Here is a 13921-nt window from a genome sequence, read left to right as displayed (position 1 = left end):
TTGGTCTCTGTAGCGGATTATTGCGAAGATGCAGGAGGAACCTCATTAGGCTCCTTCTCCTTCCTTTGCTTCTTCTTCTCCCATGGATAATAGAAGCGTGGAGGACCAGGAGCAGAAGCATCGCTGGATGCAGTGGTGACCACAACGCTAGGGGTCACTGTGGTGATGGGGGAAATGATGGGAGCCATGTGGTATGTCACTGAGGTGGTCGAGCAGGCGGCTTTAGCCACAGCAGCAGGAGCAGTGGAGTGAGCAGTGGTGGTGGCTGAACCTGGGGCCTTGGAAGCAGCAGTGATAGAGCCCAGAGGTTTGAAATCCTGCCAATCTTCTTCCCAGTTCTCTGATGGAGTTGGTAGGAAAGGCCGTTGTATTGGATTTTTAGGCCGGGTAACTGCTGCAGCCCATGGACCTTTTGGGGACCCTATCAGGGTGTACTCAATGACCTCCCCAGGAGTAAGGTTGTTGAGGTAGGCTGGCTGGTAATCTCGCATTACTGCCCGTCTGTTGACCAGCACCAGTAGTCCGGTGTATGAGTCCATCACCAGACCATAGCCCCGCTGCTTGTCAAATTTTGTGACAGTCCCCCTTCTCCTCTCCAGAGGGGCTGCACCTGGCCTGGGTCTTTCCAATTTGCGGATGAAGAGCCGCTCGGATGCGGCATTAGACTCCAGGTAGGGGGTATATGGATGACCCCAGAGTGGGGCATAATCAGGATAGGGCGCTGATGGTGGTGGTTCCGGCACTAGGCCGGCTTTGGCAGAGAAAGCATCGCTGGCAGTAGTAGCTGCTGCAGACTGACAGGCAATAGTGGAGGCTGCAGGCGCAGTAGTAGCCATAGCGGGTGCAGCTTTAGTGGCGGGTGGAGAGAGAGAGAGAGCCCGCTGTATATCCTCCACTAGCTGCATTACTTTGGGCTCCCGGCCGAATACCCATTGTGGTAGGGGCGGAGAATCACGCCCTGGAGGCCGCCATAGGCCCGGAGATATTGGGCCCTTAAGGAAAGTCTTACCCCCGGGATCAGGATCTGGAGGCACCGGTGAAGACTCGTCCAGAATCCGGTCGTCCTCAGAGGAGAGCGATGGTCCAGTAGAGAACGTATAGCGGGAGGAGCCGGAATGCTCGGGGCTGGAGGCACCGCTGAGTCCAGAAGAAGTCTCCTCACCTCTGTCAGGGGAGCTTGGAGTGGAAGCCCGGCTTTGATCCCCGTCTTCGGACCGGACGGATCCCCAGCTGCTGTCACTATCCGAGGGCAGCGGAGCCAGCAGGCATGCCGGATCGAACGCTGGCGAAGAGACGGGAGGCTCCGGTAGCACGGTAGCAATACATCACTGAGCTGTTTCCTCTAAAGTCAGGATTGACCTCTCTGGCCTCTGAATACCAGCTTTTACACAGTTCCCACTGTGTTATCCTTTGTTCTCTGCTCTCTGCTGGCGACTAATCTCCCTCCTCCCCCCTCCCCTCTCTATAGGTTACACAGGGCTCGACTGATAAAAAGGGTCGAGATTTCCTGATAATGAGCAGTGAATGAAAGAGAGGAGGAAGGGAGGGGGACCTGGGAAAGTCTTCTTGAATGCAGATAATGGCATATTTGCCTAATAAACCCAATTAAATAGTTTCTTAAAATCGCCTGGACTATTGATCTCTGCAAAAAAAACAAAAAAAAACGAGGGACACTTTAATAGAAGTTTATGAAATGCTATACTTGGCTTTTTTTGTGGCGTTTTCTCCCCTCTTTTGCAGTTTTTGCAAAACGCAGCAAAAGTTTTTTCGTTTTTTGAGTTGTTTTTTTTTTTTTTTTTTCATGGGAATTGTGTTATTTCTCTCCTATAGAGTTCAATGGGATTTTTTCTGTTTGTCTCGAACACCAACGGAAAAAATAGTCAATTACACCTAAAGTCAAAAACTTCAAAAAAAAATCTTTTCCAGTTTTTCTCGCATTTTTATTTTTTGGAGACCAGAAAAACGCTACAATAAAGCAGGAGCAGCAGCCGGTCGTGCTATGTGTCAGTGTGGAGATCAGCCTGTGCGCAGTATGGTGTATATGGCTATATACAGTATATGTGTATGAGAGGCACAAGGGTCTGTCACATAAGTATCATGCGCCCTCTATGTAATGCATTATAGCCAGTAACATATCTGACCCCCATAACTGCAGCTCAGTATGCGACGCCCCTTGGCCCCTGGGGGCCACTCCGCTATACAGATGTTGTGAGGGTGCAGGAATCGGGGCAGCTGTAGGATGTAGTGGTCACGGTTTAAGCACGAGGGTGCTACAGCTGGAAGCCGGGCTCCTGACCATGCGGGGATACTGGGCGTGCGATTCTTCGTTGTCCTTAGTCAGGGCACCAATGATCACACCAATGCCAAGGTTCAGAAACAACGGTAGTTGTATATTTATTGTAACGGTGGTAACTAGTAGCAACAGTCTCTCCGTTTGCAACCGGGAATAAGGCAATCTTGAATAAAGCAGAATAATGGGTGATGCTGCAATAGGCTGTGAGATTAGCGTGCTGAATAATGGGAGTAGTAGTGATACTGAAGCTGAGATGCTGGGTGGAATGAGACTTGAATTGAATACTTGCTGTTGATGATTTGAGAAGATGATGATGAGAGGAACTGAAGAATGACTGAAGAATCGACACCCAGATGAGAATCTTGAGACTTGAGACAGGAACACAGCCAGTGGACTGGAGCAGCAGAGCACAACGCAGGCCTCTCTCTTTGGCAGGGAGAGAGAGGACTAACAGACAACCTATCCCCTTGATGGTAGGGAATAGACTGAGGTAGCACAGGAAGTCACATGGTAACCCAGCCAAAAGCTCGATGACCATTGGTGTTACTATGGAAGCAGGGCACAGTCACTTGACATGCAGCCATTGCATCATCACACCATTAGGCATATACAGAGGAATATACACGAGAAGTACCATCCTTGAACACTAGGAGGCGACATAATACCTTTAGACACTGATACCTGAATTCACATGCAATAAATGACTGAAATGGCAGACTTAAATGCTGAGAAGGGGGACACAATACACGCAGTTTGCAGTGGACCATAGCTTTCCAGAACAGAACTGTTTATAATGAAAGTGTGAGCATAAGAAGGGCTGTTCTGGGACACTGCAAGTACATAACATCTACCGCCCATAGTGACAGTGCATCCCCCATATATGCAGCCCATAGTGACAGTGCATCCCCTATACATACAGTGCATCCCTCATTATATACAGCCCATAGTAACCGTGCATCCCCCGATATCTTTATCCCATTTGACAGTGTTTTCCCCATAATATACAGTGCATAGTGACAGTGCATGCCCCATATATATATGCTATACGGAAACAAAAATTCTGCTATTTGGCATGCCCCAACATGCATGGCTTGCAAAGGGGGTCATAAAATGGCCATAGTCCTAGAAAGGGGCTATGTTTTTTTGATCCTGGATAACTACTTTAAGGTGTTTTATCACATATGACAATATATCACCATGTTACTATATCATCACAGTAAACTCTGATTTACCCTAAATCCATTTAAACTCAATTTATGAATGGCACTGCCACAAATAGGCGACCGCTGTAGGTTATTATAATAATATAATATACAATAATCAGCTATAACATTGGCTTTACAATGTAGTGGTGTTTCTTCAAGGCAAACCTTTACTTAGTATGTGGGCCTTGCTTTTTAAGTGGCGCACCAAGTCATGCATACGGACCTGCACTTGTGGGTTGGTGACTTCTAAGCCTTGTACTGTGACTGTAATTGCATAATCATTTTATCTGATTTTCTGCTCTGCACAAATCTCTTCCAGGAGGCTGCCCTCCATATTTATATCTAGCCTGGTGAAGCCTGCCTTGTCTGTAAATTTCCGAAGCACAGAATGACCATTCATTCTTGTGAACTCTTTTGTTTTTTCTAGAATAAGTAGTAACTTATGTAGACAAATGCCACATTATACAATAAAATATGTCACCGAGTAGCGGTCCATGTCCAGCACATAATGCTTCACGCATCTTATGTCATTTCAGTAACCTGTGATTAATTCAGGTTTAAATTGTCCATTGTCTGAATCAATTAATTCTCCCCAATTAACTACAATTGTAAATTAAGTGGAAAATGTGATGACAGCTTATCCTGTACTTGTATAAAGACAGCTCTGGAACATGCTACAGGAATAGCAGGTGGTTATGGATTACATTTTAATTTAAGTTTTCTCATATTTCTGGGCTGCTCAATAGATCCTGAAAAGTAGTAAAAATCTGCACTGAATTTTTTTTAAAAGAAACAAAAGCCATTTAAAAAGCAAACAATGGCTAATGGGATAAGTAGATTACTCACATGTATGGATGAATATCATGTTAGTCACAAAAAAAAAATCTGTTTTCAGACAGAGATTGGTACCATTTAGGCTATGTTCACACACTTTAAATATGGCCGACTTTTCAATATAATAATGCGCTCCATTGTTAATGGGAAATTGTCTGTCAGTGCAAACACTGTATAGAATAATGGCCGTAATTGATTATTATTGCTCATTAGTTACCACCTGCTTTTTCAAAATACATCCTTTTTTTTTTCATCTGTTCACACATTGTTTTATTTTAACTCAAAATTGTGGTCGTATTTAGCTTTTATTTTACTGTGGGTGAACATATCCTTAAAGTAAAAAAGTTTTACTTTACTATTATAAAAGATGTGGGAGCTGATGGGCAATTGATTAACAGTTTTCTGCTTAAGGCTATGTTTCTACTCTGTAAGAGACCGTCCGGTGTCAGAAAAGATGATCCCAGCCGCTACTGCAGTACCAGCCGGATGATCTTTACTGCTGCTAAATTCGGATGCGGCCGCATCCGTGCACGCCCGAATCCGACTTCCCTGCTGCACACAATGGAGCGTGCGGCTGGAGTCGCAAACTCCATTGTGTGAACTGACAAGTTCTCTGCGGCCGCCATTCACTGAATAGCTGCTGCAGAAAACTGAAATGTCAGTTTCTTGTGGCGCCGCTAGGGATCCCGGCCGGAGTATATACTATGTGTACAGCAGCCGTGATTACTTCGGTACTTACGTAGTGCGAACATAGCCTTAATGTGCGTTTACACAAAACGATAATTGTCCCGATCGTACGGTTAACGATGTCGGAGTAACGATTTTTTTTCATAACGATCAGCATTTAGACGGTACGATATATCGTACAGAAAGATTGCTTTGCGATCGCGCGCCCGCAGCCCGGCCCGCCCACAGCCCGGCCCCCTGCTCGCAGCCTGGTCCCCCGCTCATCCGCAGCCCGGCCCCACGGTCAACCGCAGCCCCCTGCGCCGCCCCGATCGCCACCCCCGCCGCCGCTCTGATTGCCATCCCCGCCGCCGCGATCGACACCCCCGCCGCCGCTCCGATCGCCACCCCCCCCGCCGCCGCTGCTCTGATCGCCACCCCCCGCCGCCACTGCTCCGATCGCCTCCACCGGCCCGGCCGCGAGCATACGTTACCTGCTCCGTGTAGCAGGTCTTCGACATCCCCGGCTCCGCTCTTCAGTGCACTGATTGTCTGAAGAGGAGCCGTTTGAAATTCCCGGCTCCCCTCTTCAGCCAATCAGTGCACTGAAGAGGGGAGCCGGGGATGTCGAAGACCTGCTACGCGGAGCAGGTAACGTATGGTCGAGGCGGGGGCGATTGGAGCGGCGGTGGCGGGGGCGATCGGAGCGGCGGCGGGGGGGGGGGGGGCGATCGGAGGGGCGGGGGTGGCGATCAGAGCGGCGGCGGGGGTGGCGATCAGAGCGGCGGGGGTGGCGAGCAGAGCGGCGGCGGCGATCAGAGCGGTGGCGGCGGGGGTGGCGATCAGAGCGGCGGGCGGGGCTGCGGGCGGTGGGCGGCCGGAGTTTCGCGCGACAACTGTTTACACAGAATGATCGCCAAATTTTTTACGAACGATGATTTGATAACATGTTGAAAGATCAAAACGAACGATTTCTCGTTCGTCGTTTGATCGTCCGCTGCGGTTACACGTACGATTAAAGTTCGAATTCGATCGTTATCGCGCAAATTCGCACGATAATCGTTACGTCTAAACGCACCTTTACACTTTAAGTACCCCCTATCCATAAGTTAATCACATGGAGAAACATTTATGAGGGCTGCGCCACTGATATACGCCACTGCCGTCCACCAGCCGGAAGGTCGTCAAGGCAGGGAGGAGACGTGGCCTCCTCCCATGCCTGATTTATCATGATTTACACCTGCTCACGTGTAGATTTCTGCGCCCGCAGTACAGCAGGCACAGGTTAAAGGGAACCTGTCACCCCCCGTGCCGAGGTGACAGGCTCCCGACCCCCCGTTAGAGCCCCCTATACTCACCTAATCCGGCCGGGTCCCGCTTCTGGATCCGGTCGGGTGACGGAGATATCAGCCGCTGCAGCCCGGCGTGCGCGCTGAGAGATGAGTCCAACGCTCATAGAGAATGACGGAGCGCTGGACTCTCCTGTCATTCTCTATGGGTGGTGGACTCATCTCTCAGCGCGCGCGCCGGGCTGCAGCGGCTGAGATCTTCATCACCCGACCACCTTCAGACGCGGGACCCGGCGGGATTAGGTGAGTATAGGGGGCTCTAACGGGGGGTCGGGAGCCTGTCACCCCGGCACGGGGGGTGACAGGTTCCCTTTAAGCTGGTTTCACTAAGAGTGAATCCTTCACCTCCAAAACACCTGCTAACTGTTATCAGTAGATTATACAATCATAAAGAATACAACACTGATTCTATATCTGCATTTTTTTTTATCTTTCTATGTTCTTGCATTACCTTGCTATAAGCCAAGCCACAAATAAAGGAGCAAGAGTTTTTTTTTGTAGCGATCTGAGTGATCTGGCTTGAAAATAATAAGTTGGTTAAAAACTGAAAAAATAGCATAAAGTTGAGAGTAGATTCATGAATTTTATTATTTTCACATGCATTCTTTCTGACGCACATTATGCATTAACACTAACTGAAAAAAACCAAGTACCAAGAATTTTCTAATAATTTGCTTTTTTTATTAGGGATGACTTCATTTTACATTGGTCTTTAAATCCACCAGGCATCTGTACAATGCTCAAAGCCACTTCTGCATTGGGAACTGTTCAAGAGGGGCTTTGTACTTTGGCATATGCAGCACCTCAAATATGCCAGGAGACACAGAAGAGATGAAATCTAAAGAACACAAGTGGAAACTTAGCCTAAGGCCTGATGCATATGAATGTATTACAGATGCCTAATATAATGATAATGTTATCCTATGGAGGTTTCCTTACCAGTAAAATGAAAGACTGAAAAATAAGTGAAAAATCAAATTTGTGCATAGATATCCGTGAAGCAGCTTAAAAACATTGAAAAAAAAAACAATAAAACATACAGGAATCAGGTTATAAAAACATTGAAACATACAGGAATCAGCATATGAAAATCTTAAAACATATCGGAAACAGCTTTAAAACATTGAAACATATAGGAAGCGGCTTTAAAAACATTAAAGGGGTTATCCAGCACTACAAAAACATGGCCCCTCCTTCCAGAGACAACACCACTTTTGTCTCCAGTACAGGTGTGATTTGCAATTAAGCTCCATTCACTTCAATAGAACTAAGTTACAAAACCCCATTCAAACTGGAGAGTGTTGCTGTCTCTGGAAGAAAGCGGCCATGTTTTTTGTAGCTCTAGATAACCCCTTTAAAGTGTACCTGTCATAATATCTATGCCTGTACAAAGCAGAAGGACAACTAACATCACTTCCTGTATTTGGAGTGATGGAGTCTTGACATAGTTTTTTTTAGCAATTGAGACACCTAGTAGCCAATTTTATAGCAGTGTGTTTCATATAGAAAACAGGAAAACATAAAAATTTATATTGAAAATATGATTGTATATTGACCTGCAAATTAGGGTTGTATTTTACCTATATTTTATGGTGTGTGAACATACATAAAACATACAGGAAACAGATTGAAAAACATGAAAACATACAGGAAACAGCTTAACAAAACAGTAATACTTACAGGAACAAATACTTCTTAACTTTATTTGCACACTTTGGGGGAGATTTATCAAATATGATGTAAAGTGAAACTGGCTCAGTTGCCCCTAGCAACCTATCAGATTCCACCTTTCATTCCTCACAGACTCTTTAGAAAATGAAAGGTGGAATCTGATTGGTTGCTAGGGGCAACTGAGCTAGTTTCACTTTACACCCTGTTTGATAAATCTCCCCCTTTGAGTATCATATCCCACCATATGCAGGGCCGCTTCTGCCATGAGGTGGAATGATCATTTTACCTCAGGGAGCAGAATCTGCGGTCCTGGAGGAGGCGGCATAATGTTCCCCCTGCTTAACAATGTTCCCCACGGCCTGCCAGGCTCTGTCCGCAATGTCACCCAACAGCTCTCATCACGCCGCGGCAGTTGGGTTGTGGCTTGGGTGGTTAAGCCTTTTCCGGATAGGGGGGTGCTAATGATGGGGGGGGGGCACCTGAGTTTTGCCTCAGGCGGCAGAGAACCCAGAATCAGCCCTGAGCATATGGAACAGCTTTTCTATGTGGCCATGTGCTTGAGGCCTTATGTGACTTCTGTGTAGCTCAAACCAGGAATTTGAAGCCAGCTGATTCCCTATATTAATGTGCCATAAATGATATTTCCTTTAGCCTCCTTATTTTTTGACTGTAATTCTCCATAATTTATTAAGTCTGTAAGTCAAAGAAAATTAGGTTTGACATTCATTTGGGAAATAAATACATAGGGTTTTGCTGCTTAATGTGCCATCTGTGTTATGTAGCTAGAATGAATCTTGAATAATTTAAATAACTTCAGATTGAAAATTTAAATTGTGATTAATTAAACTGATGTAACAAGTGATTTGCTCATCTCTCAGCGGCATGTTGGACTTATTTACCGAATGTAATGCATGCTCCTGAATGTACTGTGATATAGACTTATAGCATGACTGTAGACTGGGATGTCTCTAAACCTTTCCTAATCATCGGAACATGAGGTGACATTTCCTATTCTAAAGGCTAAAAAATACTTCTTATTTACCACTTTAAAGCGTAACTGTCATTTAAATGTCACTTTTCAGAAATCAATAAATATCAATAGTACAAGTGATTTTAAGAAACTCTGTAATAGGTTTTATTAAGCAAAACAGTTTTCTTCTGTACTTAAAAAAGCTCTTTCCCTACCTCCTCAGCTCATTTCAAAAGAAGTAGGATTTCTGTGTCTATTACGCTCTATGGAGAGGGGAGGGGGCGAGGGAGGCGAGGAAGTAGGCAGACGAGAAAAGGCAGAACTGCAAAACAACATCCTACAATCTTTTGTTACCAAGCTCCCAGATTAGCATTTACCTTTCTGACTTGTGAATCCAGTGTTTTATGTGCCCTGTCTCCAAACTGCTCAAGCTGACTCTCTTCTTTTCCTGCTCACTCATTCCCTTTGACCCCTCCCCCCTCCATAGATTATAATGGACTCACAAACCCATCTTCACTTTGCTCCTTTGTAATGTAGATAGCTTTGCTTGATAATGCACAGATAAGAAGGGGAATTTTTTTGAGTACAGAGGCTTTTTTGCCTAATAAAACGTATTCAAAATTCCTAAAATCGCTTGTACTATTGATTTCTGCAATAAAAATGTATATGACAGTTACACGTTAACCATTTGATTTGATGTTTACGATTGTTCTCATTGCTTTTATACAGGTTGGATTTACTTCTTGCCTTATTCATCTTGGGAGATGCTGCAAAGATTGACATTTTCTATTTAAGAGCATTAGTAGAAATTGGTTGTGACTTTGTGATTTTACAAGGACAGGTAAATATGAATAGCTGCAACTGTATTAAACGTCACTGTTTAAGTAGATGTCTATAGGTCTGGTTTGTGACTTGCCTTTAAAAGCTGGGACTCCTATGTAGTTAAATAAAAATACTAATAATTCTTTAAATAACGCCAACAGATCTCGCAGCACCTAACATAGATTTGTCAATTACGGCCCCTGTCCCTGTTAGGGCTTACGGTCTAAATTCACCTATCTGTTTTTTTATGGGTGTGGGAGGCAACCCATGCAAACACGGGAGAACATACAAACTCCTTGTAGAGTTCTCCGCAAATAGTATATATGGTTTTCTACATGGTAGTGTCATTGGGCCCTTAGCTAACAGGCACCCTAAGAGCGCGGACCCTCTATGAACATAGATCCCAAGACTAACTTGTGTGTTTTGACCTGTGCAAGGGCTTGAACATCGCGTCCAGCATTTATGTGTTGTGATTAAATAAATCAACCTTGCATTCAGCAAAAGTGAATACAGAATCTCTATATAACTATCTGCATATTACCTCCACATGCACTTTGTCCAGACCATCGGAGTGCTTGCTGTCTGCCCCCTCGCTTTTAGGCTGGCAACTTTAGGCTAGGAAGGGCATAGAAGTCCATATATCATACCCAAGCCCCTTCCTAGAGAAGAAATTGCCAAACTACTTGGAAACACCAGCGCTATCTTCACAAAGTCATGGGACCAAAGTTTTAGGTGAAAGAAATAAAAAGCGTTTATTTCAGATAGCACAAATATAACGCGTTTCCAGAGCCTAAGTGCACTGTATCTGATGAAGAGAGCTTAGGCTCTGGAAACACGTTATATTTGTGCTATCTGAAGTAAACGCTTTTTATTTCTTTCACCTAAAACTTTGGTCCTATAACTTTGTGAAGACAGCGCTGGTGTTTCCAAGGAGTTTGGCAATTTTTTCTTTTTTTCCTTTCCTGCAATTTTACATGGGCCCCCACTCAGGGAGATAAAGGTCTGTGCTTCGATACTGTGCTCTGTGTCGCACAATGCTTCTGGTGGTTGCACCTTGTGTCTTTCTTCTTGATTTGTTAGTGGCAGGACAGTTGCTGTTACTGTTGGTGTGGACCCCAGCTTTTATATTATACCATTAAAATATATATTGGAAAGAGTTATAGATTTTTTTTTTTTTACTTTTTCTTTACAGCCTTCAGTCTTTAAACTGAGTACTTCTCCAGAACCTCTGGAAGTTATTTACGTGTATACCATGGTGTTAGCAGATATTTGCTTGCATGGAACCACGTCTGAAATCCGAAAGCATGCATTTATTGGATTCCAGGGTACAAACACATGGGATACAGAAAGCCCAGAGGCCTGTTTACATGGGTTATTACAGTTTAATCCTCCAGAAACATCAGATTCCAGTAAGTAAATCTAAGTGCTCTATGTCCAGTTAAACTGTTATCAAAAAGTTCTATTTTTTTGTACTCAAGTTGAAGTTTATGGACCCTCTGGGTATGGAAAGTAGTATAACTTGATTCACAGATGTGGATATCATGAAAACATTTTACAAGCAACACGTGTACATTAGTCACATGTTGTCATGTCATTGAACTTAAACTTTAACCCCTTAAAGAAAACCTTTCACCCCGGCACCCAGGGCAGATCAAGCCCAACCCCCCGGTAGAGCCCTGGATACTTATCTCCTCCTGCAAGTCCTGCTCCAGAAGCCGGTCCCGCAACAGAGAAATTGGCGCCCGATGGTCTGCGCTTGCGATATGTAAATGACAAGAGATGAGTCCGATGTGCGTAGGAAATCACTGCTTTAGTGATTTCCTATGGACGTCGGACTCATCTCTTGTCATAGCAGTCGGTGGGACCCCCTCTGAACCCCCCCTAGCGGCACCATGATGTATCAGATAGTTGATGATTGACTCCATATTTATCATCATTCCCCCATGGCGTACACTGCTGGAAAGGTGCAGATTTCTGGGTTTTCTATGGTGTACGCTAGGCAGAAGCCTAATGGGTGGGCCAGGGGGGGAATCGGCAAGGTGGGGTGGAGGCATGGCTAATGTATCATGGTTTACACCAATCTCGATAGATGTCCCCTCAAATGTCCGACACATGCTGGGCAGTTGCGTTGTTGAGGCAACTGTGCGACACACAGCAAGTTCCATTACTAAGGGCCTACTGATTAGAAAAGGGCTTGTGCATGGAACTCACAGAACTGGCAACTGTACTGCCAAGTGTGTACATTGTCTCTCCATGCCAAACTTTGCAGAATGGGTGGTAGAGCGATACTGGAGTTACACTTTAAGGCTATTTTTCCACTTCAGGAACATATTGGGCAAATGCATCCCTCTTGTTAACCTCTTAAGGATGCACGACGTACCCGTACCCGGGTGCCGCGTGTAGCCCGGGACCGCAGCTATTAGCGGGCATGGTCCGATCGCTGTGCCCGCTAATCAGGTAATCAGATGCAGCTGTCAAAGTTGACAGCTGCATCCGATTACCTTCTGCAGCTCTTCCCTGGTGTCTAGTGGCGGAGATCGCCCCCCCCGGGACGTTGTCCTGGAGGAGCGATCTCCGTGTCTGGTGCCGGCCAGGGTCTCCGCCAAGATGGCACTGATCCCAGCTCGGCACTCGTTTGTTTTCGGCTGCAGCAGCCGAAAGCAAACGAGTACCGATCTCATTGATCTTTGCTGTATAGGTATACAGCAAAGATCTCAATGAGAGATCAGTGTGTATATGCTAGAAGTCCCCCTGGGGGAATAACCCTAACCCCAGGGGGAATAACCCTAACCCCAGGGGGGCTTCTAGTATAGGTGTAAAAAAAAGAAAAGTTTTCTTATTAGTAAAAAGCCCCCTCCCCTAATAAAAGTTTGAATCACCCCCCTTTTCCCATGTTTTAAATAAAAGTAAATAAATAAACATGTTTGGTATTGCCACGTGCGTAATCGCCAGAACTATTAATTAATCACATTCCTGATCTCGCACGATAAATGGTGTAAGCGCAAAAAAATCCCAAAGTGCAAAATTGCACATTTTTGGTCGCATCAAATCCAGAAAAAATGTAATAAAAAGCGATCAAAAAGTCGTATATGCGCAATCAAGGTACCGATAGAAAGTACAGATCATGGCGCAAAAAATGACACCTCATACAGCCCCATAGACCAAAGGATAAAAGCGCAATAAGCATGGGAATGAAGCGATTTTAAGGAACATATATTTGTTAACAATGGTTTGAATTTTTTAAAAGCCATCAGATAAAAGAAAAGTTATACATGTTATATATTGTATATATATATATGTAATCGTAACAACTTGAGGAACATATATAACATGTCATTTTTATCCCAGGGCGAATGGCGTAAAAACAAATGTTTTTTTGTTCAATTTCACCACACATTGAATTTTTTCCTGGTTTTGCAGTGTACTTTATGAAAAAATTCAGCCTGTCATTTCAAAGTACAATTAGTGACGCAAAAAATAAAAGCTCATGTGGGTTTCTAGGTGGAAAAATGCAAGTGCTATGGCCTTTTAAACACAAGGAGAAAAAAACTAAAATGCAAAAACGAAAATTGGCTCCGTCCTTAAGAGGTTAAATAGTTGGGTGCTAATAAAGATCATTATCATTATTAAAGGCCATCTATATATCAAGATGGCTGCCTTTGGCTTATAGGTTCCTAAAGTGGGAACATAGCCTAAGGCTGCCCTGTTCTGTAAACTGTAAAAGTGGCCAACCATTAGATCAGATAGTGTGTCTTGCAGTTGATGATTGACTCCATATTTATCATCATGCCCCCAAGGCATACACTGCCAAAAAGGGGCAGATTTCTGCCATTTCCATGGTGTCCGCCAGGCAGAAGTCCTGTTTGCCTAATGGGTGGGCCGGGGGGGGGGGGGGGGGAATGGCAGGGCAGGGGGGAGGCATGGCAAATTTATTATGGTTCACACCAGTCTCAATAAATGTCCCCACAAATGATTATATGCCGCCTGCCTACAGCAGCCACGAGAAGGAGCTTACCGCTCACTGTATTATGGGTCCAAGCTATTTCTGTTAAAAAAGAAGATACAAAACTGCAACAGAACCAGAACAAATGATGATCCCAGAGACAGATTA

At 44.8% G+C, this 13921-nt stretch overlaps 1 protein-coding gene across 14 annotated transcripts in view; it reads left to right on the top strand.

Annotated features, from left to right (window-relative positions):
• Positions 1-13921, top strand: part of TMEM232 (transmembrane protein 232) — a 184936-nt gene that overhangs the window by 84237 nt on the left and 86778 nt on the right. For all 14 annotated transcript variants that reach the window (XM_069962985.1, XM_069962990.1, XM_069962980.1 and 11 more), the window contains 2 exons: positions 9718-9829; positions 11003-11219. In XM_069962985.1, coding sequence (XP_069819086.1) covers positions 9718-9829; positions 11003-11219 — 329 coding nt within the window. The remainder of the gene's footprint in view (positions 1-9717; positions 9830-11002; positions 11220-13921) is intronic.

This window comes from Dendropsophus ebraccatus, chromosome 3 (assembly GCF_027789765.1).
Source record: "Dendropsophus ebraccatus isolate aDenEbr1 chromosome 3, aDenEbr1.pat, whole genome shotgun sequence".
Lineage (NCBI taxonomy): Eukaryota > Metazoa > Chordata > Amphibia > Anura > Hylidae > Dendropsophus > Dendropsophus ebraccatus.
This window is presented reverse-complemented; position numbering and strand designations above follow the sequence as displayed.